The sequence below is a fragment of the Saccostrea cucullata genome, unplaced genomic scaffold (assembly GCF_032062105.1).
Source record: "Saccostrea cucullata isolate Sc308-1 unplaced genomic scaffold, CSIRO_AGI_Scuc_v1 ctg3017, whole genome shotgun sequence".
Classification (NCBI taxonomy): domain Eukaryota; kingdom Metazoa; phylum Mollusca; class Bivalvia; order Ostreida; family Ostreidae; genus Saccostrea; species Saccostrea cuccullata.
In genome coordinates this window covers 22626-48802 of record NW_026928612.1, presented here as the reverse complement: position 1 = coordinate 48802, position 26177 = coordinate 22626, and the positions used below count along the sequence as shown (strand labels likewise).

The window sequence follows — 26177 nt, the reverse complement described above, 5'->3', positions numbered from 1 at the left end:
GTGTTATTTATCCTTAATTTCATACAATATGTCTTAGAGTACTAGCCTCTCTAAATTGAACAGCAAAAATTAAACATAAACTTAAGAAGTCAAATGTCATCTTATATTAAGTTATGCTCTAAATTTACATCAAATCTATGTTAAAACTTAGTAGTATGAAAATCAAATATATTCATTTGCCAAGAGAATAGTTTAAAGGACAAGTGCACTTAAGCAATACTTTGTGGGCCCTTTTTATGTGCCATTTTACACTGGAAAGAAAAATGTAGATATAGATGAAAATTTAGTGTGAACCGAGGTACCCCCTGATTTTCAAGATGGCGAGTGACGCTCCTTTATTCTTTTTATATACAGTAAATATGACATTTTTTAAAACGTGTTAATTTCGGCGAATGTTTATTTTTATTTTAATGAGGGTATTCAGGTACACCTAGTTAGAATAATCTAACTGTGTCTCGGTACAAGCCCTCACCACAGTTAGAATACGTCCCAATATAAATGATATACTTGCAATGTAGCAAATAATCTAACTGTGTCTTGGTACAAGCCCTCACCACAGTTAGGATACGTCCCCATATACTTGCAATGTAGCAAATCGGAGCGGATCCGCTCCGAAATGATTTTGAAGAATATAAAACAATTTGCACTGGAAATAACTATCAAATTAATCAAAACAAACCTTTTTGAGGTTGCATATGCCTTTTATCCCAAAAAATAATCCATAGAAGGACTAAAACCCAATTAAATTTTCCAACGTTTTTCTCTTGCTTCAAATATACCAAATTTACATTCGGAACTCTCTAGAGTGTTGATAGTAAATGTACTAGTACGAGTTATCGCCCGTGTTTCTTTTGCTACATTACGAATACATGTACAGGGAACGAAATCTATCGTTAAACCGGGTCCGTAGGACATTTATCATTTTAACGATAGAACATTTTATCTAAGGTACACCTAGAAAAGCACACAATACACAAAATACACCATCCTGTAACTAAGCGTCTATGCTTTAAAGTAGTAAAAACACCCGTGAATTTTATTTTAACTCATTTCTTAAAATGGATAGAAGGAAAAAATAAAGACAAAAGAACAATATTACTACATGTATTTTGACAACAATGAATGATCCCTGTAAGAAAACCCTATATTGGTTTTTTGGAGCTTACATTTTAGAATGTGTTCACGCTATCTAAAAGCAATAAAGAAGCATATGACAGGCTGTTATTAAATGCAATTTAACTTTGGTTCCATAAATAGTAGAGGGCTGATATTTGACAAATTAATATTATATAAAGAGTCTATATTCTTTATGAAAAAATAAAGGTCAAGGCCATATCAAGAGGTCAAAGGTCAAATATTCGGACGTCATCTACTGTCTGAATCTTTAAGGAGTTTTTTTTTTGTCATTTAATTTTTTTAAATCGCCAAAATGTTTGAAACCACTGGTTCAATTTTCTTTATTTTTACACATTTTATTCTTAGACTATTTGAATCATTCCTTTGATTTTTTGAAAAAATTGAATTTTACATTTTCTCGTGACACAACTTAAAGTGTATGCAAAATTCAAAGATATTATTTGTAAATTTTCAATTCCAACGCTATTTATGTTCTATTTTTAAGTTATATATTACTCAAAATTTCCAGGAACAATATAACTTACTTAGTTTAAGTAACAAAAAGGTTATCTCTATAAACAGCATATTACACCAATTTGCAATAGATCAATTGAAAATCTTAAAAATAAGCCTCATTTTCAAGTCGAATGTGTGATTTCAAAATCTTTGTACTTGGTGGGCCAAAAATGTGTGGTGAAAAATCTTTCATATTATGGAAAAGGAGACATTATGTATCCTAGAACAAAATATCAAAGTTTCAGAAAAATTGATTTTTAGGGAAAATTTGGCCATCTATTGTGTCTTACCTTAAATATGAAATATGAAACTTATATTAAAACTGCATTCTGCTTTTTGTGATGAAGGCTATGTAAAACATATTCATCAAATTAATTCGATGATATCCTTAACTTTGTGCTCAGTATATTTCAACATTTTGATAATGTATAATCCAGTGAAAGAATCTGGCGTAAATATAAATGAACAGTATATCACAACAATGAATTTTGTTTGCCACAACAAATTTAAGTACTCAGGGGTAGGGAAAATTTCAACAAATATGGAAAAAGGATAAACAGTCAATCGACTGATGGTTTGTTTAGCAAGGATATTAAATTGTTTTCGTGGAATTGTAGATAACCACAGCACTCGTGTAGAAATATGTCTCCAGTAATAATTAACCATTTCTCCGATGACAAGGACATTTCTACTTTATGAAGGATCTGGAGATTAAGACAAAGTTAAGTTCCGGTATTATCGGTTATTACACTGAGCTTTAACAAAATGATTTGGCCTTCTCTTTTCGTTCTGGCAATAATAAATGTGGGATCCATTGTCGGTAATATTCAATTTTTGACTTAAAAGTTTGAATTTTAAAGTTTAGTGTACATAGCAATGCTTAGACTGGAATCTTTGGTATTTAGGAAAGCCCCATGCAAGAGTCGACACGTGCACGACAACAGGCGGATCGTGCATTCGGTCAATTCGGACATCTTCGCATTCCGATAACCTCATCTATGACGTGTAACTCCAGCTGGGACGGCGTTATCACCGACAAACAGCTCTGCGTAGGAAGTGGGGACATGGGGGCATGACGGGTAATAGAGATTCAAAAAGAAAGAGAGAGTTAAGGGAGAGATGATAGATCCATCCAACCGTCGTATAGCCACGGGTGATCTCGTCTTTTACTTATCACGTAGTATTAGGGGATTGTATTTTTTCTATAAGGCTAAGAGATATTGAGATTATGTATACATTTACTGCTTAAGCTCGGCTAAATATAAAGTTAATTTGTATAAAAAGAAAATGGCGTTGATAAGAACAAATATCAGACTTTAAATACAAAACATGTAAATTGAAGTTCACAACAAAGTTAATGTTTCGTACACTCTTATTTTTTACTTGTCTTCTTTTACAATCTTAAATGATTAAATCTTGTTTATATTCTAGTCTCTCATTGGTTGATTTCCAAAAAAGGAACGCAAAGTATTTCTCAATAACCTGGTTTGGTATGGGGACACACCCCCTGACAACCAGCTGAATCATCTGTATCTATACAATCCTCTCATTTCCAGTCCAGGGGATTCATAAAAAAAATCCAGATTAAATAAATTAATGTACCTTTAATTTCAAACAGTAGCTCAATCTTACTTCATATAAACAAACATCATGGCTGCTAGATCTGTGTATCAATTATTACGTCCCCTTGTTTCAAATCACTTCGTTACTAGGGATGTATTATTGAGCGGCAAATTTGAACTCATAAAAAGCAGCACAATTTTACACCCACAGTTGTTTAATTACTTAAAAATTAAATTATAAGGAATGACTCTAATTCTTGGCCAAATTATTCGATTATAACCTGGTTTGGGTCAGTTTACGCTTTATAATTCGCGAAGCGGATTATAAAAAAGCGCAAACTGACCCAAACCAGGTTATAATCGAATAATTTGGCCAAGAATTAGAGTCATTCCTAAAATAGATTTTAAAAATTCTCTATCTTGTGGCAGCATAAATTTCAGCATAGAAGCAAAATCTTATTTCTTTCTGTTTTCTTATCCCATGTTTCAAATTATTATTGATACCCTGGCATACTCTACAAACTAAACAATGATTCCTTAGATAATTTTCTATGGTAGACTAATTCAATATTTGTGAAATATCTATAGTCCTTCTATAAATTTTGTCTATTTCCTTCAGACAATCAGTATATCCTTGTTGTTCTGGACACTGGAGATAAGGAATATTATCGCTGGACCTTTGACCAGGAGAACCTACTGTTCTACAAATCCGTCCCGGACACGGGTTATGCAGCTTTACCTGTAGGAACATTGATCATAGGAGGTAAACAGGAGGCCATTGTTCAGTGTTTTGTGGCACAGAAACTTAAAACTAACCAGTCAATGTAATGATTTCACAGATCAAATTTTTACCTTACAAGGTTTTGATGCACTTTTCTTTCTATGTATTTGGATTGGGTGTAATAATTTTTTTTTATAATGAGAATTTTTCAAATTATATTGGTCTATAATATTGATACAGCAATAACTTTATTATTTAAAACAATTTTGCAGGCAGACACTGGAATTATGATAACCAAGATGGTGGTCCAGATGAAATAGGGGTTGTCATCATCAACAAAGATGGAGGACGGCTAGTCAAGGTATGTAAAAACCACTGTGAAATGCAATCAGACATTCTGAATGAACTCTAAAGATAATGAACGGTAATCAAGCTCATAAGACCATTTAAACAACAGAGCAAATACAGACATCTAAAAACACCAGAGGTGGGATCAGGTGTCATGGAGGAGTAAGCATCCCTGTCAACCAGTCACATCTGCAGAATACTCCTTGCCAGCTAGGTTTCATCAGATGGAGAGATATTCAAAATTTTTCTTGAAACATGTTAAATTATAATTCTGTTTTTGTGTTAGTACAGGATGGACCTGTTATCATTTTTTTTTTTTTGCGCAAAAGAAAAAAAAATAGATTTTAGGTATATAGGTGGATAAATTGCAGAAACTACCCTCACAATTTTTTTCATATACAAAATACTTTTACTCTATTCAAACAAATAACATTTATGTAATATCATATTGTTTGTTAAAACTTGTCAGATTAAAATTGATTTACAAGGACTATTCATGTAATAGGGAAAACTGGGGGGGGGGGGGATTTCTTTATCATTTATTATTTTGTAGTATTAAATGTAATACTCTTTTTTTAACTGTGTTGTAAATTGTTCAATAAAATATAAATGTCAATCAAAAATAAGGGGAGGGGGGCACAATTTTCATTTTATTTACACTTTTATATAGTGACTAGTTAGATATAATCTTTCATGGATAACATTAATTTTTTCTAAAATTCTCCTTACAACAGGTATGTTGGCGTTCACCTTTCGCTGCACATGAATTGAATGTTTACAGATACGGAGATCAAGAAAGATTCGACATTGACGTTGCGTAAGTTTGAGAGATGTGTCTGTTAATTATTTTGAAGCCTTATCTCAAAAATAATACTTTTCAAGACATATATTTTTGAGGGGCATAGAAAAAAATTGCCTTATTAATGTATTTCTCGTAATCGGTGATTTATTTATTACCGTTTTTTTTCCTTTGTAGAGAATCTCCACTCATTGACTTGGAAGGACTAATTGGTAACGATTAATCATTTGAGCATTATATCAATGATGAAACAATATTTATTATACTTAAAAGAAGGACTTAAAAAGTTACAGGGGCCTACACCGAGAATTTCTTAGTACATGTATACATTGTAAGGGGGGAGAAGGGATGTAATTCCTTAGTTAAAAACAGATACTGACTTCTGATCAAATAAATATGCATGCATGTGTAGCAAGACTTTGCACAATTTATAAATTTCAATTGGTCTTTTCAATAGTTTTCAATGTATAATCACAAATATAGTGGGGTTTTTATTCTCAATGGGAAGTTGAAACATCTCATTAATTACCCAGTATTTATTACACTTTTTAGTATATATATAGATATAATAATTATCCTCAGATTCTGGGTCACCGCGATGGGAGGTCAGTGATGAGACGGGAAATTGCTGGCCCCTAACAGGGGTTAGTGCCCTGGAACTACAGGACAGCGTGGCCCTCAAAAAGCCCATACTGACCATGCAGGAGGGACATACTCAGTACGTAGATGTATATATCAAATGTTTTGTAGAAATATTTCTAATTTTTTTGCAAGCAGATTTACTTGTACTTATTTTAATTGGAGGGTCTAAATATTAAAAGAGAGGCCGGTAATGAATTGATCTTTCATTTGATTGTGACTTATTTTCTTTAGGGGGACATTTAGGCTAGAAGGTGACAAACTGACAGATTTCAATACACACAGGACTTTATGGATAAGAAAGATGGAGGAAACATGAGGATTAACTGAATCTTCCGGGAGATTTGTCATAAAGCTTATATTTCAACAATTTTTGATGAAAATCAAAACAAAAAAAAATGGAAAGAGTGCCATATTTATTGATATCATCTGTGTATATTTACCACATATTTTAAAGAATTTTATGATTACACGATATGATTACTTGTTGTAGATGAAAATTTTACAGTTTTAAAGAATATGACAGAAATGGAGTTGTGACTGCTTTCTATATTGACTACGCATTTAATACATGTACATCCTTATCAAAACATCGAAATTGTCAATGTAAAAAGTATTTTTAAAATAAAATATGTCAAACTTTATGACAGTTTTTATTTAAAGCATAGAATTAATATTACTGACATGCATTGGTTCATATATATAACACTGAAATATGTGCTGATAAATTGAATAACGCATGTTCTTTTTTTTTAATGAAATCTGTAAAAATATTAAATATGTGATACCTTTTAGTATTCTGAGAAAGGGGAGACAATGTGCATGTTTTAATTTAGGGAATAACTATCTTATAGTTTGGCATTTGCGACCGTTAATGCGGATTTAATGGTCGCAAACTGATTTTTTATTGGCGACGCGTAAGCGTAGCCAATAATTAAAAACGGTTGTGTGCGACCGTTAAATCAGCATTAAGTGTCGCAAATACAACAAGAGGCCCATGGGCCACATCGCTCACCTGAGCACTGTGGCTAGGAAAAAGCAGAATTGGTTTATACCTGAAAAGCTTAAATCCAAAAGTAGTCCCATGACCAATCATGGCTTTGCTATTCTTGAGAAGAAGATTTTTAAAGAATTTTCCTATACATTTCTATGTAAAACTTTGGTCGGCCATTTTGGCCCCGCCCTACCCCTGGGGTCATGATTTGAACAAACTTGAATCTACACTACCTGAGGATGCTTCCATATAAATATGATCAATTATGGCTTTGCTATTCTTGAGAAGAAGATTTTTAAAGAAATTTCCTATATATTTCTATGTAGAACTTTGGTCGGCCATTTTGGCCCCGCCCTATCCCTGGGGGTTATGATTTGAACAAACTTGAATCTACACTACCTGATTCCCCATAAGCTTCATCTTTCCTGGCACAGTGATTCTTAAGAAGAAGGTTTTTAAAACATGCTACCAAATTTTCATTAATTCCCAATTATCTCCCCTTGAATGAGGGCGTGGCCCTTCATTTGAACAAACTTAAATCCCCTTCACCCAAGGATACTTTGTGGCAAGTTTGGTTGAAATTGGCCTAGCGGTTCTTGAGAAGAAGTCGAAAATGTGAAACGTTTACAGACAGACGTACAGACAGACGCCGGACAAAATGTGATCAGAAAAGCTCACTTGAGCCTTCGGTTCAGGTGAGCTAAAAATAAAAGATAGTTATTCCCATTTCCCATTATAATGCAATCTGTGCATTCTGTTTGCTGTTTACGTCTTATTTCGTTGAGTTTTGTGACATGAAATACGTCATGGAGCAATGTGTTTTTAGTTCACCTGAGCCGAAGGCTCAAGTGAGCTTTTCTGATCACATTTTGTCTGGCGTCCGTCTCGTAAACTTTTCACATTTTCGACTTCTTCTCAAGAACTGCTGGGCCAATTTCAACCAAACTTGCCACAAAGCATCCTTGGGTGAAGGGGATTCAAGTTCGTTCAAATGAAGGGTCACGCCCTCATCCAAGGGAGATAATTGGGAATTAATGAAAATTTGGTGGTATGATTTAAAAATCTTCTCAAGAACCACTGTGCCAGGAAAGATGAAGCTTATGTGAAACATCCTCAGGTAGTGTAGATTCAAATTTGTTCAAATCATGTCCCCCAGGGATAGGGCGGGGCCAGAATGGGCGACCAAAGTTTTATATAGAAATATATAGGAGAATTCTTTAAAAATCTTCTTCTTAAGAACAGCAAAGCCATGATTGCCCATATTTATATGGAAGCATCCCCAGGTAGTGTAGATTTAAGTTTGTTCAAATCATGACCCCCAGGGGTTGGGCTGGGTCACAATGGGCGACCAAAGTTTTACATAGAAATATATAGGAAAATTCTTTAAAAATCTTCTTCTTAAGAACAGCACATCCATAACTGCTCCTATTTATATGGAAGCATCCCAAGGTAGTGTAGATTCAAGTTTGTTCAAATCATGACCCCCAGGGGTAGGGCGGGGCCAAACTTTTGGATTTAAACTTTTCAATAGTATTGTAAACCAATTTCTACTTTTTCCTTGCCACAATGCTCGGGTGAGCGATGTGGCCAATGGGCCTCTTGTTTCATTATGACGTCACAATGAAAAGTTTTCAATCTAGTTAATGCTCGTTTTACTACTTCAAACATCAGTGTATTAGCCAATCAAAACGTGTTTTACAAAACAATTACATTAGAATTTCGTTTTTATTGTATTTTTCATTCTTCATCAGAATCCCTGGGTCACTTTCAATGCGACACAAAGCATCCTTCAGTTCTTTGAAATTTTTTAGATTTTTTTTTTACATTTATTGAGCATTCATTTTAAATTCATACTGAGTATTTAGACTCTACACTATGTTGAAAATGCCCATTTTATCAAAGATTCAGACCCATAGGTATAGACTATTACATCCTCCTCATAATACAGATAATCATTTTTTTTATTGAAAATGAAAATTTCAACAAATTACTTTGTTATGTTGTCTGAACAAAATTATATCATTTTAGTTGCCATGGCAACGAAATACACCATAATCATGCTGGAATTTCCATTTATTAAATAATGAGTTTCATTCTAGTTTTTTTTTTTTTTTTTTTTTTTTTTTTTGCTTCTATAATGAGTTTCATTCTAGTTTTTTTTTTTTTGCTTCTATAAATATATTAAAAATATTTTATTGTTGTGTTGAAAATTTTAGCATGTTGTACATTTTTTAACAAACCAATTTTAAGTATATTGAAGGGGATGCGGTGAGATTGGGATGTAAACACAAGGATTTAGCATTTTTATATGTAACGTGTTACCCCCGCATTGCTTTCGATAATGGCAAAAACACTCAAATAGTGCGCAAAGTTTTACTCAAGGTAGCAAAAAACTGGTACAACTAATAAAAAAAAATTTCTATATAGTATTTTACCATAATTATTTTCTCTTTCCAAAGGTGCAATGTTTAGTCTGCTATTTTCAGTATTAACAAAGTTATGAATGATTTTTCAAACTATACTCGTTTTTCAAGTCAGATGCGTAGAAATGCGTATATGTCATGTAAGGGGTTAAACATTTTAATGTCATTATGTACTGGTACACTGTTAAATTTCACTTGTCCAGATTTCTTCATCACTCAGACAGGCCACATTGTAAAGGCATAAATACCCAGTGTGTATGGTTGTGACAGTCTCTGGTTCATCAAGCAGCTGTTTGAATGGAGGAGAGGATCCAGCTTCTGGTGATTTCTGTGTTGTCTTCAGGCTGTAGCCATGTTTATCTGATGTAGAAGAACTCGAAGATACAGTTCCAAATATTTTATTAAGGTCTTGTCCTTTGATTTTGCATGGCGTGAATGTAGGTAAAGATGACAGAACTTTTTGTAGAAGATTTCTATATCTCTCTACACTGAATGTAAATTTAAATAGTTTTGACATATCAATAGATTCAACAGCAACATCAAGTGAATTGATTTCATCCTTGATGTCAGACATTGTCTTGCTTATTTCATCCAGATGTTTCTGTAGAGTTTGTAACTGTGTGTTTTTCATCTCATCAACTTCAGCTTTAAGTTTCTTGACAAGTTTGTCAATTTCTCTGTGCCAGTCCTCTCCATGTTTTGTTATGGCTGTTGAGAGATCTCCATATTCCTTTTCTAACTGACTCATTCTGTTTTGTACTTCAGAGGCAATATTCTGTAGGTTGGGTAAATTGTCTCATTTAACTCAATTTGTTCTTTAATAATTTTTTCCTTTTTCTCATCGAGAACTTGTAAGATTTTTGATAACTTATGACCTAGATGTTGATCAGAAGCAAGGCAGGTGTCACACACAGGAATGTCACATTGATTACAGTACATTGTACATTGTTGTTTATCATGAGTTTTACACCCAAGGTAGAGGGGAGTAGATTTTCTAAGCTTGAAAGGGACAACTTCATGTTTTTTTGATTCATCAGAAATCATGTGTTCTCCCACACAGGCCTTACACATGTTGACAAGGCATATATCACAGTGCATCTGTACCATAGCGGTCTGACAAAGGTCACATCGCATTACGTCCTGGGCACTGGTACGGGGGTCCATCATCTGACTATGCCTATCATATGAATAAATAGGCAATATTAATTCTAATATACATGTACTTGTGACACCTCAGTTTAATGACTGAGTCTCACTAATCATTGCAATCAAGTCAAATGAATTTATACCTGCTTAAATCTAGTAGAATGAAAATTGAAAACAAAATTGGCAGATTCTAGATTAATTGTTTGGCAAATGGTAGGTCTAATGACATTTCTTTCATAGCGTAGCTGCCTTAATAGTATATCCATGACATTGAAAACATGATTTTGTAAGGGGTACATTATGAATGTATTATTCTAAACCCAGGTCTTCAATTAATCTTCAAACAATATTATTTTAAAAATTCCACTTTTTAGCTCACCGGAGCCGAAGGCTCAAGTGAGCTTTTCTGATCAAAATTTGTCCGTTGTCTGTCGTTGTTGTTGTTGTCGTTGTAAACTTTTCACATTTTCATCTTCTTCTCATAAACCACTGGGCCAATTTCAACCAAACTTGCTACAAAGTATCCTTAGGTAAAGGGGATTCAAGTTTGTTCAAATGAAGGGCCACGCCCTTTTCCAAGGGGAGATAATTATGAATTAGAGAAAAATTAATGGCATTTTTAAAAAATCTTCTTCTCAAGAACCACTGTGCCAGGAAAGATGAAATTCATGTGGAATCATCCTAAGGTAGTGCAGATTCAAATTTTTTCAAATCATGACCGGGGGTAGGGTGGGGTCAAAACGGCCGATCAAATTTTACATAGGAGTATATAGGAAAAATCTTTAAAAATCTTCTTCTCAAGAACCACTGGGCCAGGAAAGATGAAACTCATGTGGAATCATCCTAAAGCAGTATAGATTCAAACTTGTTCAATTCATGACCCCCGGGGGTAGGGTGGGGCCAGTATGTCCGATCAAAGTTTTACATAGGAATATACAGGAAAAATCTTTAAAAATCTTCTCAAGATCAATAGGAACAGGTAAGATGAAACTCATGTGGAATCATCCTCAGGTAGTGTACATACAAATTTGTTCAAATCATGACCCCCGGGGCTAGGGTGGGGCCATAATGGCCGTTTAAAGTTTTACACAGGAATATGCAGGAACAATCTTTAAAAATCTTCTTCTCAAGAACCATTGAGACAGGAAAGCTGAAACTCATGAGAAATTTTCCTCAGGTAGTGTAGATTCAAGTTTGTTCAAATCATGACCCCCAGGGCTAGAGTGGGGCCAAAATGACCGACCAAAGTTTTACATAGGAATATGCAGGGAAACCATTTAAAATCTTCTTTTCAAGTAGTTCAAAGCCATGATTATTAATATTTATATGGAATCATCCTCAGGTAGTGTAGATTCTAGTTAATTCGTTCAAATTATGATCCCCTGGGGTGTTAAAATTCAAGCCCCCCCACCCCCCCCCCCCCCCAGTAAAGTTAACTTTCAGTTCTGATCTGATATGTACTTTTTCCTAGCCGATGTGCTCAGGTGAGCGCTGTGGCCCCTGGGCCTCTTGTTATTATTATAGTATATTACATTAAATAGTTTTATCTAATGACACCATTCCATAATTTTACCTGACTTGTCGGCCAAATGATATCCCAATCAATATATTGGATCACATGACCCACTTACCTGCTTACCTGTGCAATATCTACTTGTCAGGTATTTTTACTTCCTGGTTTGAGTAATGGCGATTTAAATTATTAGCTTACACTGCCTAACATTCAAGAATTCCAAACTCATCAAAAAATGGTGTATTAATTAAAAGTGACAAGTATTCTAATGCAAGCCTTTCAGAATGCTTGTTACATGTACATGTAAGAGTATGGACGAATGCTCCAGGCCAGCAAAGATGATGGAAAATGGCAAAACGCAACTTCACGTTCCAGACATCGTCTCTAGAAGTCAAGGTCCAGATTCCGCATATAGCTCTCTCCGGGGAGGATCGTACATTTAGGCCGTGGTTTGCGACGATACGTTGCAGAAAGACCTCATATTTCCTAAAGTTTATGAAGCAGATATTTACAGGCAGTAGCACCTTTCTGTTCCCTTCTCATTCGAGTCACGATTTTGTTTTGACTTCCATAATGGCAGAGGACTTGTTTGAAGAGCAAGGAGGAAAATATTTGCCGATCGTTTCATTTCTAAGCAAGACAGATTATTGAATGCTATCTGACAGGTTTAAAATACTTGGCGACCTATTGCAGGTACATAATGAACGATAATGATCGACCTCATGGAATTAATAGGTCGTTCTCGAGACCTGAACCGAATTAAACATGCATGGGACATTCTTTAGCACTGCATTTCAACTGGTTTAACAATTCCTAAAATTCGACAGGATCTTCAAACAGCAGGAGGAATGGCAACAGATCCCTCAGGCTAGCCTTGCGACTGATGGGCAGCATGGATGGCACTGTATGGCCGTTATTGCCTATCGGGGAGATCTAGCTGCAGATCTGTAGCGTTATGGTTTTATATATTTGTTTTTGACCGTAACGCTACAGATCCCGTAATGCAAAAAAGGTGCAATTTACGGAGCAATATTTTTGCGCACTTTTGGGGAGAATTTCTCCACTTATACTAGCATTGGTCAATCAGCTACCTTTCACTCCCCAATTCTAGAAATATTTTGAGCCCAAATGTATATTTTATCCACCTCCCAACCATTTATAGTTGTCTCTACAGGCAACAAACTCGCTTGAAGTGAATGTTCAGCAATGTAACGAATAATTTTAATCAAGCAAATTTATCACTTGTAAAGACGACTATAAAGGGTTGAGAGACGGATAAAATATACAGATTAGTTAAATAATGTGCTTAGAATTAGGGAGTGAAAGGTAGTTGATTGATCAAAGCTAGAAAGTGGAGAAATTCTCCCTAAAATTGCGCAAAATATATTGCGCCGTAAATTGTGCTTTTTTGCATTACGGTATCTGTAGCGTTGTGGTCAAAGACAAATATATAAAACCATAGCGCTACAGATCCGCAGCAAGGGGAGATCATACAAAATACTGACAATCAATTTAACATCTTTTGACTTTTCTGAACAAATTTCTTATTTTCAGGTCTACATCCTACAGAATTACTGCAGTATCGTAATGAATAAGTAGTGGGTATTCAATTGAATATACTTATCGCATTTAATGTTTAATTTTCAAACTTTAAGGTAGTACAAAACACCTGTGAATTCTATTTTAACTCATTTCTTAAAAAAGGATAGGAGAAGAAAAAGAATAATATTATTACATGTATATTGACAACAATGAATGACCCCTGTTAAAAAAAGAATAAGTTGCCATATTTTCTTTATATTTTGTGGAAAAAATAAGAATCCTGTTTATTGGTCACTTTGGAGCTTACATTTTAAAATATGTTTACGCTATCTAAATGCAATAAAGAAGCATAAGACAGTTTGTTATTAAATGCAATGTAACTTTGATTCCGCAAAGAGTAGAGGGCTGATATTTGGACACATGTTCAAGAGTCTATATTCTTTATGAAAAATAAAGGTCAAGGTCATATGAAGAGGTCAAAGATAAAATTTTGGGACGTCATCTACTGAATCTTTTAGTTGTTTGTCATTGAATTTTTTTAAATCGCCAAAATGTTTGAAAGTAAAATTGAAATTACTGGTTCTAAGTCTAAGATATTATACACTGTACAGTGTATATGAATTCTCAATTCCAACGCTATTTACATAGACTTTATCACAGAAAGCAGAATTCAGTTTTAATTTAAGTATCATATTTTATATTTAAGGTAGGACACAATAGATGGCCAAATTTTTCATCAAATTCAATTTTTCTGAAACTTTGGTATTTTGTTCTAGAAATACAAAATGTCTTTTTTTTTTACATAATATGAAAGAATTTTAACCACACAATTTTTTGCCAACCTAGTTTGAAATTTGGCCTATCAGACCCTCGTAAGAAGATTTTGAAATCAGACATTCGACTTGAAAATGAGCCTTATTTTCAGATTTTCAATTTATCTTTTGCAAATTTGTGTAATACTGTTTATATAGATAACCTTTTTGTTACTTAAAATAAATAAGTTATATTGATACTTGAAAATTTGAGTATAAATATGACGTAAAAATAGAACATAAAACATATTTAATTCGATGATCCTTAAGTTTTTGCCCAGTATATTTTAACATTTTGATAATGTATAATCCAGTGAAAGAATCTGGCGTAAATATAAATAAACAGTATATCACAACAATGAAAATTGTTTGCCACAACTAATTTAAGTACTCGGGGGTCAGGAAAATTCCAACAGGTATGGAAAAAGGACAAACAGTCATGATGGTTTGTTTAACAAGGGTATCATATTGTTTTCGCGGAATTGTAGATAACTACAGCACTCCTGTAGAAAAATGTCTCCAGTAATAATTTACCATTTCTCTGATGACAAGGACAGTTCCATTTTAAGGAGGATCTGGAGATTTAGACAGATTTAAGTTCCGGTATTGTCGGTAATTCGACTGAATCCTCACACTATGATTCGGTCTTTTCTTTTCGTTCTGGCATCTATAAATGTGGAACCCATTGTCGGTAATTTTCATTTCTGACTTCAACGTTTGTTTTTTAAATTTTGGTGTACATAGCGCTGCTTAGACTGGAATCTTTGGTATTTAGGAAAGCCCCATGCAAGAGTCGACACGTGCACGACAAGAGGCGGGTCGTGCATTCGGTCAAATATCCATTGTGACGGTTACGTAGACCAGTATGCTTTAGGATGTAGAAAGAACGTCTGCTGCAAACCAGCGCCATCTACTGTGAATCCTGAGCCAGCACATCCAGGTTACCTTTTATCACTTAATGCGCAAGATGTAACCACAAATTGCATCAGTCTGATTAAAATCAGATTGGAATGGCATTATAATGGAAAAATAATTAATAAATTTTCAATGTGTGTCTTACGAGTTATGAAAGTGTCCTATACTACGTGTATATTTTTGGAGTTTATGCTTACTTTTTTAAGTTGGATTGGAGACTAATGTTACTGTATTTAATTGTTTTTGATACATTTCTATTTGTTTTAAGGCACGGACAAGTGCGGACTAATAACACGGGTACAGACACGCCATGTAGATCCGCGCCTAAGAGTGGTGGGCGGTGATCAAGCTTTGGATGGTGAGTGGCCTTGGCAGGTCAGTCTTCAGAATGACCGCGGACATTTCTGTGGAGGGACTCTAGTGTCTGACCAATGGGTTGTTACCGCCGCTCACTGTCTCTACGGGTAAGCCAGCGGTGTGCGAAATGCATCCTGATTATATAAGTTGATAACCTTAAAATTTCGAAATGGTTACTAGCAATATATATTTCTAATGACCAAATGTTTTCTAATCTATTGACAAGTTATTTGTTTTAAGCTGAATTCTTTGACAGACAATCTACTGTCGGTATTTATTTGCTTCTTGGCGAACATCATCAAGAATACACTTCGAACAACGAGCGGAATACAACGATCCAAAAAGTGATCATAGTAAGAATTGATTGTTGTGTAAATATCATTGTTTTTTTTATTTAGATAAAATCTTGTTTTTCGTTTCAATTTGGGAAATCTAAGAATAAGAAACGAAAAACAAAACCATAAAAGTACAATTATGTGTACATTTCACATAAAGAAAGTGTCATTAGACCTTGTCATTATCAAGACGTGTTGGAAATGTTTTTCTTTAACTTTTAGCACCCCAACTACTCCCCTGAACTAATAATATGATTACGTAAGTTTGGCTACATGCTTAAAGTTAATTTGTACAGGAAGGAAATGACAATGATAAGAACAAATATCAAGCCTTAAAAAAATACATGTAAATGAATTCAATGACTGTCCCTGTTCAGTTTCACAATAAAATTAATCTCAATGTATGCTCTCATTTTTTCCCTTGGAGTTCCTTTGCATTCTGCAAGAGATTTCAAAATTTCTCTATCTTGTGTCGGCATAAATATGTATCAGTATAGAAGCAAAATTTCATTTCTCTCTGTTTTCTTATCCCATATTTCCAACTAGCGTTAATGCCCTGGCATACCCAACAAACTATAGACGATGATTCCTTACAAAATTTTCTATCATGGTAGCTAGACATTAAATCAAATTTTGGTGAAATATCTATAGTTACTTTATAAATTTTGTCTATTTCACTCAGATACCCAGTATGTCCTTGTTGTTCTGGACACTGGAGACAAGGTATACCACCGCTGGACATTTGACCAGGAGAACCTGCTGTTCTACAAATCCGTCCCGGACGCGGGTTATGCAGCTTTACCTGTAGGAACACTGGTCAGAAGAGGTAAATCATATGGCATTGGTCAATGTTTTGTGGCATAGAAACTTAAAACTAACCATAGAATGTAGCAAATTAAGACATCAAATTGTAAATTATACATGAAGTGAATTTTGATTCACTTTTCTGTATATATTTTTTTTTTGGATTGGGTGTAATAAAAAAATTTATAATAAAAATTTTTCAAATTATATTGGTCTGTAATATTGATGCAGTAATAACTTTATTATTTAAAACACTTTTGCAGGCAGACATTGGAATTATGACAACCAAGATGGTGGTCCAGATGAAATAGGGGTTGTCATCATCAACAAAGATGGAGGACGGCTAGTCAAGGTATGTGAAAACCACTGTGAAATGCAATCAGACATTTTGAATGAACTCTAAAGATAATGAACAGTAGACCATTAAAACAACAGAGCAAATACAGACATCTTAAACATCAGAGGTGGGATCAGGTGCAATGAAGGAGTAAGCTCCCTGTCAACCAGGCACATCTGCAGAATGCTCCTTGTCAGGTTTCATCAGATGGAGGGATATTCAAATTTTTCTTGAAACATGTTAAATCCTAATTCTGTTTTTTGTTAGTAGAGGATGGTTCTGTTTTCTTTTTTTTTTCCAAAAGAGAAAAAAAACAGATTTTAGGTTGATAAATTGCAGAAATTACCCTGAAATTTTTTTTCCATATACAAAATACTTGTACCTTACTTCTTTTCAAACAAACAACATTTATGTAATATGATATTGTTTGTTAAAACTTGTCAGATTAAAATTGATTTACAAGGAATATACATTTTAATTGTTATAGCGAAAACTGGGGGGGGGGGGAGTCTTTATCATTTATTATTTTGTAGTATTAAATGTAATACTCTTTTTTTTAACTGTGTTGTAAAGTGTTCAATAAAATATAAATGTCAATCAAAAATTAGGGGGGGGGGGATTTACATTTTATTTACACTTTTATATAGTGACTAGTTAGATATAATCTTTTATGGATAACATTAATTTTTTTAAATTTCTCCTTACAACAGGTATGCTGGCGTTCACCTTTCGCTGCACATGAATTGAATGTTTACAGATACGGAGATCAAGAAAGATTCGACATTGACGTTGCGTAAGTTTAAGAGATGTGTCTGTTGATTAATTATTTTGAAGCCTTATCTCAAAAATAATACTTTTCAAGACATATATTTTTGAGGGGGCATAGAAAAAAATTGCCTTATTAATGTATTTCTCGTAATCGGTGATATTTATTACCGTTTTTTTCTTTGGTTTTCCTTTGCAGAGAATCTCCACTCATTGACTTGGAAAACTAATTGGTAATAATTAATCATTTGTGCATTATATCAATAATGAAACATTATTTATGATACTTAAAAGAAGGACTAAAAAAGTTATAGGGGCCTTCACCGAGAATTTGGTAGTATATATTGTAAGGGGGGAGAGGGGATGTAATTCTTTAGTTAAAAACAGATATTGACTTCTGATTGTATCAAATACTGTAAATTCCTTTTTTTCGCGAAGACTCTAACGTCAAACCACAAGAGTTATAATTCACGAATGGACGTTTAATCAGGAGAATTTATATAGATTTTAGCACTACATAAATAAACACGAGTAATATTTTTTTGCAAGTGACGCTTCTCGTGAAATTATGCGGAAATTAATTCCCTGAGTATAATAAGGAATCTACAGTAAATTTACATGCACGTGTAGCAAGACTTTGCACAATTTATAAATTTCAATTGGTCTTTTCAATAGTTTTCAATGTATAATCACAAATATAGTGGGCTTTTTATTCTCAATGGGAAGTTGAAACATCTCATTAATTACCCAGCATTTACTTCCCTTTTTAGCTCACCTCGACGAAGTCGAGATGAGCTTATGCTATACCCCCGGCGTCGGTGTCGGCGTTAGCGTCGGCGTCCCAGGTTAAAGTTTTAGGAGCAAGTCCATTCCCAAGTAACTATAAGCCCTACCTGAACCAAACTTGCATGGATGATACATCTAGGGATGTACACTACCAGACTTGCTTCGGATGCTGGATCTTACCTACATTTTCTAGATGAGTGCCCAGGTTAAAGTTTTTGGAGCAGGTTAAAGTTTTTGGAGCAGGTCCATTCCCAAGGAATTATAAGACCTACCCGGACCAAACTTGCATGGATGATGCATCTACGGATGTACACTACCAGACTTGCTTCGGATGCTGGATCTGACCTACATTTTCCAGATGAGTGACCAGGCTAAAGTTTTTGGAGCAGGTCTATTCCCAAGGAACTATAAGCCCTACCTGTTCCAAACTTCATTGGATGATGCATCTAGGAAAGGACACTACAAAACTTGCTTCGGATGCTGGATCTGACCTACATTTTTCAGATGAGTGACTAGGTTAAAGTTTTTGGAGCAGGTCCATTCCACAGAAACTATAAGCCTTATTTGGACCAAACTTGCAAAGATGATGCATCTAGGGATGGACACTACCAGACTAGCTTTGGATGCTGGATCTGACCTACATTTTCATTCCCAAGTAACTAGAAGCCCTTTTTGGACTAAACTAGCATGGATTATGTATCTAGGGATGGACACTACCAGACTTGCTTCAGATGCTGGATCTGACCTACATTTTCATTCCCAAGTAACTATAGGCCCTAGCTAAACCAAATTTGCATGGATGATGTATCTAGGGATGGACACTACCAGACTTGCTTCAGATGCTGGATCTGACCTACATTTTCATTCCCAAGTAACTATAGGCCCTAGATAAACCAAACTTGCATGAATGATGTATCTAGGGATGGACACTACCAGACTTGCTTCGGATGCTGGATCTGACCTACATTTTCATTCCCAAGTAACTATAAGTTCTACCTGAACCAAACTTGCATGGATGATGCATCTAAGGATGGACACTATCAGACCTGCTTCGGATGCTGGATCTGACCTATATTTTCCATACAAGAGACCAGGTTAAAGTTTTGGGAACAGATCAAGTCCTTGATATCTGCAGTATTAACAAAGTTATGAATATTTGTCAACACTTTACATGTTTTTCACGCTACACACGTAGAAATGTGTATATGCCATGTAAGGGGTTAAACACAACTTGCAAGAATATTGTTGTTGGGATGAATACTAAATATTAAGAAAATATGATGTGAGATTTCCATTACATAAACTGATAACATTCGTCGAGGTGAGCTTCGTAATCTTTAATTACCTATGTTTTAGTATATATACAGATTATATATAATTATCCTCAGATTCAGGGTCACCGCGGTGGAAAGTCTGTGATGAGACAGGAAATTGCTGGCCCCTGACGGGACTTAGTGCCCTGGAACTACAGGACAGCATGGCCCTCAAAAAGACCATACTGACCATGCAGGGGGGACATACTCAGTACGTAGATATATATATCTAATGTTTTGTAGAAATATTTCTAATGTTACGTAGAAATATATTTCTAATGTTACGTAGAAATATATATCTAATGTTCCAGTAATATTTCCACATTTTGTCAGTAGATTTACTTGTACTTATTTTAACTGGAGGATCCAAATATTAAAGGAGAGGAGATGAAGTGATCTTTCATTTAATTGTGACTTTTTTTTCTTTAGGGGGAAATTTAGGCTGGAAGGGGACAAACTGACAGACTTCAACACACACAAGACTTTATGGATAAGAAAGATAATGAAAACATGAGGATTGATCTTCCTAGAGGTTTGTCATAAGCTGATATTTAAAACAAATTTAAATGAAAATCCAATAAAATCTGGAAGGAGTGCCATATTTAGTGACATATTTTCATATATTTGCCACATATTTTAAGGAATAATATTACAAGATATGATTACTTGTTGTAGATGGAAATGTTACGGTTTTGAAGAACATGACAGAAATGGAGTTGTGACTGCTTTTTCTATATTTGCTACGCATTTAATACATGTACATCATTATCAAAACATTGAAATTGTCAATGTGAAAAGTATTTTTAAAATAAAGTATGTCAAACTTTATGACAGTTTTTATATTAAGCATGGAATTAATATTTCTGACATGCATTGTTTCATATAACTATATGACACTGAAATCTGTGCTGATAAATTAAATAACGCTTGTTCTTTTTTTTTTTAATGAAATCTTTAAAAATATTAAATATGTGATACCTTTTAGTATTCTGAGAAAGGGGAGAAAATGTGCATGTTTTAATTTAGGGAACAACTATATTTTTATTTGGCATTTGCAACTGTTAATGCTGATTTAACTGTCACAAACTGAGTTTCACCAGCGACGCGTAAGTGGAGCCGGTAAAACAGATGTTTGTGACTGTTTAATCAGCATTAATGGTCGCAAATACCAAATAAGATTAGTTATTCCAATTCTAATGCAAACTATGCATTATGTTCGCTGTTTACATCTTATTTTGTTGAGTTTTGTTACATGAAATATGTCTCAGAGTATTGTGTTTTTGTGTCGCTCAATTATGACGTCACAATGAAAAGCTTTCAATATTGTTAATGCTCCTTTTACTGCTTCAAACATTAGTGTATTAGCCAATCAAGAAGTGTTTTACGTAACAATTGCATTAGTCTTTCTTTTTATTGTATCTTCCATTCTTCATCAGAATCCCTGGGTCACTTTCAATGTGACACAAAAGCATCCTTCAGTTCTTTGAAATTTTCGATTTTTTTTACATTTATATTAAGCGTTCATGTTAAATTCATATTGAGTATTTAGACACTTTACCACAATGTTGAAAATGCCTATTTGGTCAAAGATTCAGACCCATAGGTAGGACTATTACACCCCCCCCCCCCTCATATAACAGATAATCATTTTTTTAAAATTGAAAATGAAAATTTCAAACAAATTACTTTGTTATGTTGTCTGCATGAACAAAATTATATGCCTTCCAATATTCAACACTTTATTTACTCAAGTTAGACTATTGATAGCATTAGACTTAATGCGATAAACATTTCTTTAGTGACCTGTAACTGTTTAATATTTACCACTTTTCCAAAATATTCATTCATTGTCTCTATGTTGTTTCTGTGGCTATTTGATTTGATTCAATTCTCTTAATGATGTTGAAACACAAAAGAAATTTATTTTTAAAACATTTTAATATGTACTGGTACACTGTTAAATTTCACTGAGATATTTGATTTCCTTCACTTGTCTTTTTCTATATTGAACAACAAACAGATTGTCATTTGTATCTATACACAGTCCCCAGGGTCCACTCAGTCCACAGTGTATGTAACGGAGGAACTGTCCAACCTGGTCTATGATGTGGACACAGTCATTGTTATAATCAGCTGTAAGGATGTGACTCTGACTGTCTGTGGTGATTCCTCGTGGTCTGAATGGTTCATTCTTTGGAGCAGGAGTATGTCCAGTGTACATGAATCTCAGTTTCCCGGCCTGATTGACCACCACTACTGCATCAGCTCCATAGTCAGACACACAGATATCCAGGTTCCTGTTCTCAGTTATGTATCTGTAATAAGGACCAGATGAATAGAGAGGTTTACCTTTATCATCAAACTGAATGGTTTGTTTCTCTGTGGAGCCAGAGTAACGGACAACTTTTGTTTGTTTGTAATCATCACTGTCCATGATAACCAGGAGGTCACCAGAGGAGGTACTATAGACACCACGAGGTCTCCAGTTCTGTAGTCTAATCACCTCCTCTATCTTCTCATTCTTCACAATGTTCACAGTTCCATTATAATCAGTATAAACTAGATCTCCACTTTTTGTCACTGCTATGTCTGTTGGTATGTTCCCTGACTTGGTTGTGATTGACTTGAGTTGTGATCCCTGATTGATGCTGTAGAGTTTCATGGTGCTGTCATCTCCACTTGTCCAGATTTCTTCATCACTCAGACAGGCCACATCGTAAAGGCTTCCATACCCAGTGTCTATGGTGGTGACAGTCTCTGGTTCATCAAGCAGCTGTTTGGCAAGAGGAGAGGATCCAGCTTCTGGTGATTTCTGTGTTGTCTTCATGCTGTAGCCGTGTTTATCTGAAGATAAAGAACTCGACGATAAAGTTCCAAATATTTTACTAAGGTCTTGTCCTTTGATTTTGCATGGCGTGAATGTAGGTAAAGATGGCAAGACTATTTGTGGAAGCTTTCTATAACTCTCTACACTGAATGTAAGTTTAAATAGTTTTGATATGTCATTAGATTCCACAGCAACATCAAGTGAATCAATTTCATCCTTGATGTCAGACATTGTCTTGTTTATTTCATCCAGATGTTTCTGTAGAGTTTGTAACTGTGTGTTTTTCATCTCATCAACTTCAGCTTTAAGTTTCTGGTAGAGTTTGTCAATTTCTCTGTGCCAGTCCTCTCCATGTTTTGTTATGGCTGTTGAGAGATCTCCATATTCCTTTTCAAACTGACTCATTCTGTTTTGTACATCAGAGGCAATGTCCTGGTAGGTAGGATGAATTGTGTCATTTAGCTCATTTTTTTTCTTAATAATCTTTTCCTTTTTTTCATCGAGAACTTGTAAGATTTTTAATAATTTATGACCTAGATGTTGATCAGAAGCAAGGCAGGTATCACACACAGGAATGTCACATTGATTACAGTACATTGTGCATTGTTGTTTATCATGAGTTTTACACCCAGGGAAGAGCAGCGTAGATTTTCTAAGCTTGAATTGAACAACTTCATGTTTTTTGGATTGATCAGATACCATGTGTTCTCCCACACAGGCCTTACACAGGTTGACAAGACACGTATCACAGTGCATCTGTACCACAGCGGTCTCACACAGGTCACATCGCATCACGTCCTGGGCACTGGTACGGGGGTCCATGATCAGAGTAGTCCTGTAGTGTAGAAAAAGGTGGCATTGTTAGAATGATAAAATTACACTAATGTCATCTCAATGTATTGACTGTTATCAATATACTATCAAGTCACATTTATCCAGGGTAACGAAAATAATAAAAACTGTTTAGCGGATCTAGAAATTTTTCAAAGGAGGGATTGAGGGAGTTTTTCAAAGGGCTGGGGGGGGGGGGGGGGGGGGAGAGAGGGGATTTATTATAATAGTTAAGGTCATATGCAAGGTAGTTTTCAAGAACTTAACTGGGTTCTTCCCTGGAGTTGAAGAGTTCCACTAAATGAAGGACTTGTGTGCAATATTTTCAATGTCTATATATGGATTTGTACACCTCTCCTAAAACAATTTCCGATGAAAAGAATCTGGAGTTTATGTTTTGTAATTTTTGTACTTTTTTCTTTGAATAATGCAAAAATTTTCAAAATTTGATATCTTTTCAAAACCCCTGGTAAGGCATGCTGATTTTTTTTTCTAAGAACATGTACTGTAATGGTATTTAGAATATCTTGAAAAATTATCAGTAGGTAAAATACGTTGCGTATGTCCTTAAATAACTCAATAGGATACCTGGTAGAGTTTGGTTTCTTTAAAGGGGGAGGTTGATCAATCTGGGAAAAAGTAGATCTACTTGTATGAATTACCAGAAAGTTTTTGAAAAAGAAAGGAAAATGTATCTCCGAACCCGAAATTCCTGTTTTGTAAAGTGGGTGGAGTTTAATTATGTATTCTCAACCGAATTTTCACTGAACATTTTTTACTACTAGTAAAGACACAACAAAAATGGGAGACTTTCTTCTTTCTCTTCCTTTTTTTGAAAATACAAAGGGGGTTGCAACCCCCGTAACACCCCCTCCCTTCTGGATTCGCCACTGCAAATGATACTGAATTACTACTAGTATATTGTCAAGTGACACTCTCGCTGCCTTGATCATTATTTATATCCATGACCTTGAAAACATTTTTTTTAAAGGGATACACATTCTTATGAATGTATTTCAAGAATGTACGCATGTCTTCAAAACGATCTTACATGTCGAAAAATTTCTTTCATTTTACATTATAGATACTTGTAGTTTATTGTTTCTTGTATGAAATTCGTATGTATTAATTAAATCAACTTTATCAAATGAAATCATTCCATTATTTTTACCTGACTTTAATGGCGTCTGTCTTGTCGGCCAAATGATATCCGAATTAATGTATTGGAGCACATGACCCACTTACCTGCTCACCTGTGCAATATCTATACCTGTCCGGTATTTATACTTCCTGGTTGGAGTCAAATGACGATTTAATTAAATTATCAGCTTAATACACTGCCTAGCATTAAATATTTCCAAACGCAGTAAAAATTGTGGATTTCAACTCGTGATAAATAAAAGATTTTGTAAATGTATGTCATTTCTCTGTTGCTGGTACATTTAAGTTTAATTCAAATGCGTTTTTAAAAATTAACAAGATGCCACATCGCTAAAATAACCATTTTAGCAAGAAAAAAAAAGAAGTCATTTCAGTATTGACTGAAAGTTTCACAGGAGTGGCCCCGAAGCCCACCCTACCCCTGTTGGGCCTTGATCTGAAAAAATAAGCATGAATCTACACTACCTACGTGTAGTATTAGTCTTTACACATACATGCATATTGATGCATTCCTTTTAATTGAAACAGGATTATTGTTGAAATTATTTATGTCAATTACTAATTGTATAATTGTTTTGATATTCATTGGCTTATCTTTTCCTTATTATTGTAATAATCTCATACTTGTCTGTTATGGGCTCTAAATTAGAAATAAATTAATGTTCTGTTCTCTTCTGTAGAGATGCTCCTATATGTCAAATATGATCAATTATGGCTTTGCTGTTTCTGAAAAATATTTTGAAAGAATTTTTTTCTATGTACTAGTTTTTAAATTGAGGGCCGTTATTGGCCAATGTTGCAATGTGGCACCGTTCTTCTCTGCTCAGACGAGTCGCGAATTTGTTTTGACTTCCACGATGGCAGAAGAGCAAAGTGGGGAATCATATGCTGATTGTTTCATTTCTAAGCAAGACAGATTAAATGGAGGTTCAGTGATGATTTGGACAGGTTTAACAAAACTGATCTGCACATTATTGAAGGCTATCTGACATGTTTGAAATACCGGGAGACCTATTGGAGGTACTTATGGATGATAATGCTCGACCTCATGGACTGAACATGCATGGGCAAATCTTTAGCACTGCATTTCAGCTTATGTAACGATTCCTAAAATTGACAAGAGTTTTAGGCAGATTTGCAGGAGGAATGGTAACAGATCCCTCGGACTAGCCTTGTTCGGTTGATTCGGCAGCATGAATCATTGGCGTCGGAAGCAAATTGAAAGTGGGGGGGGGGCTAAGTGTAATAAAAATATTTTTTTAACTTCAAAAACCTGACAAGCAAAAAAAAAAAAAAAAGAAAAAAAAAGGAAATGTCTATAGTAAGTATGTATTTGGGGAAAAAAGGGGGAGCTAAGCCCCCCTAGCCCCCCCCCCCGGTTCCGACGCCTCTGTGTAAGACGCGCTGTAGGACCGTTACTGCCTCGCGAGGATGTCACTGGGATACAAATTGCTGGCAAACATTTTACCGACATCATTTGAATTTTCTAAATAAAGCTGTTATTTTCAGGTCTGCATCCAACATGGCGAATTTTAAAGTAACCGTTATGAATTAGTAGCCTAGTGTATATTCAAACATACTTATCGCATTTAATGTTTAATTTTCGAACTTTTTA

General features: G+C 34.7%; 1 protein-coding gene and 1 long non-coding RNA gene across 2 annotated transcripts; one reads left to right on the top strand and one right to left on the bottom strand.

Annotated features, from left to right (window-relative positions):
• The first annotated feature begins 15399 nt into the window (after nucleotides 1–15399).
• Nucleotides 15400–15982, top strand: LOC134278180 (uncharacterized). The gene is made up of 3 exons (XR_009994390.1): nucleotides 15400–15510; nucleotides 15660–15756; nucleotides 15961–15982. It is a non-coding gene; the product is annotated as an uncharacterized LOC134278180 (long non-coding RNA).
• A 5680-nt stretch (nucleotides 15983–21662) lies between these two features.
• On the bottom strand, nucleotides 21663–24608 carry LOC134278177 (tripartite motif-containing protein 2-like). The gene is made up of 2 exons (XM_062760495.1): nucleotides 24573–24608; nucleotides 21663–23405 (listed from the first exon to the last, which is right to left on the bottom strand). The coding sequence occupies exon 2, from the start codon at nucleotides 23390–23392 to the stop codon at nucleotides 21701–21703; it is 1692 nt and encodes a 563-aa protein (XP_062616479.1). The 5' UTR covers nucleotides 23393–23405; nucleotides 24573–24608; the 3' UTR covers nucleotides 21663–21700.
• Between the last annotated feature and the right edge of the window lie 1569 nt (nucleotides 24609–26177).

Excerpts from the sequence above, each read along its gene's own strand:
- LOC134278177 (XM_062760495.1), bottom strand. The coding sequence starts at position 23,392 with ATGGACCCCCGTACCAGTGCCCAGGACGTGATGCGATGTGACCTGTGT.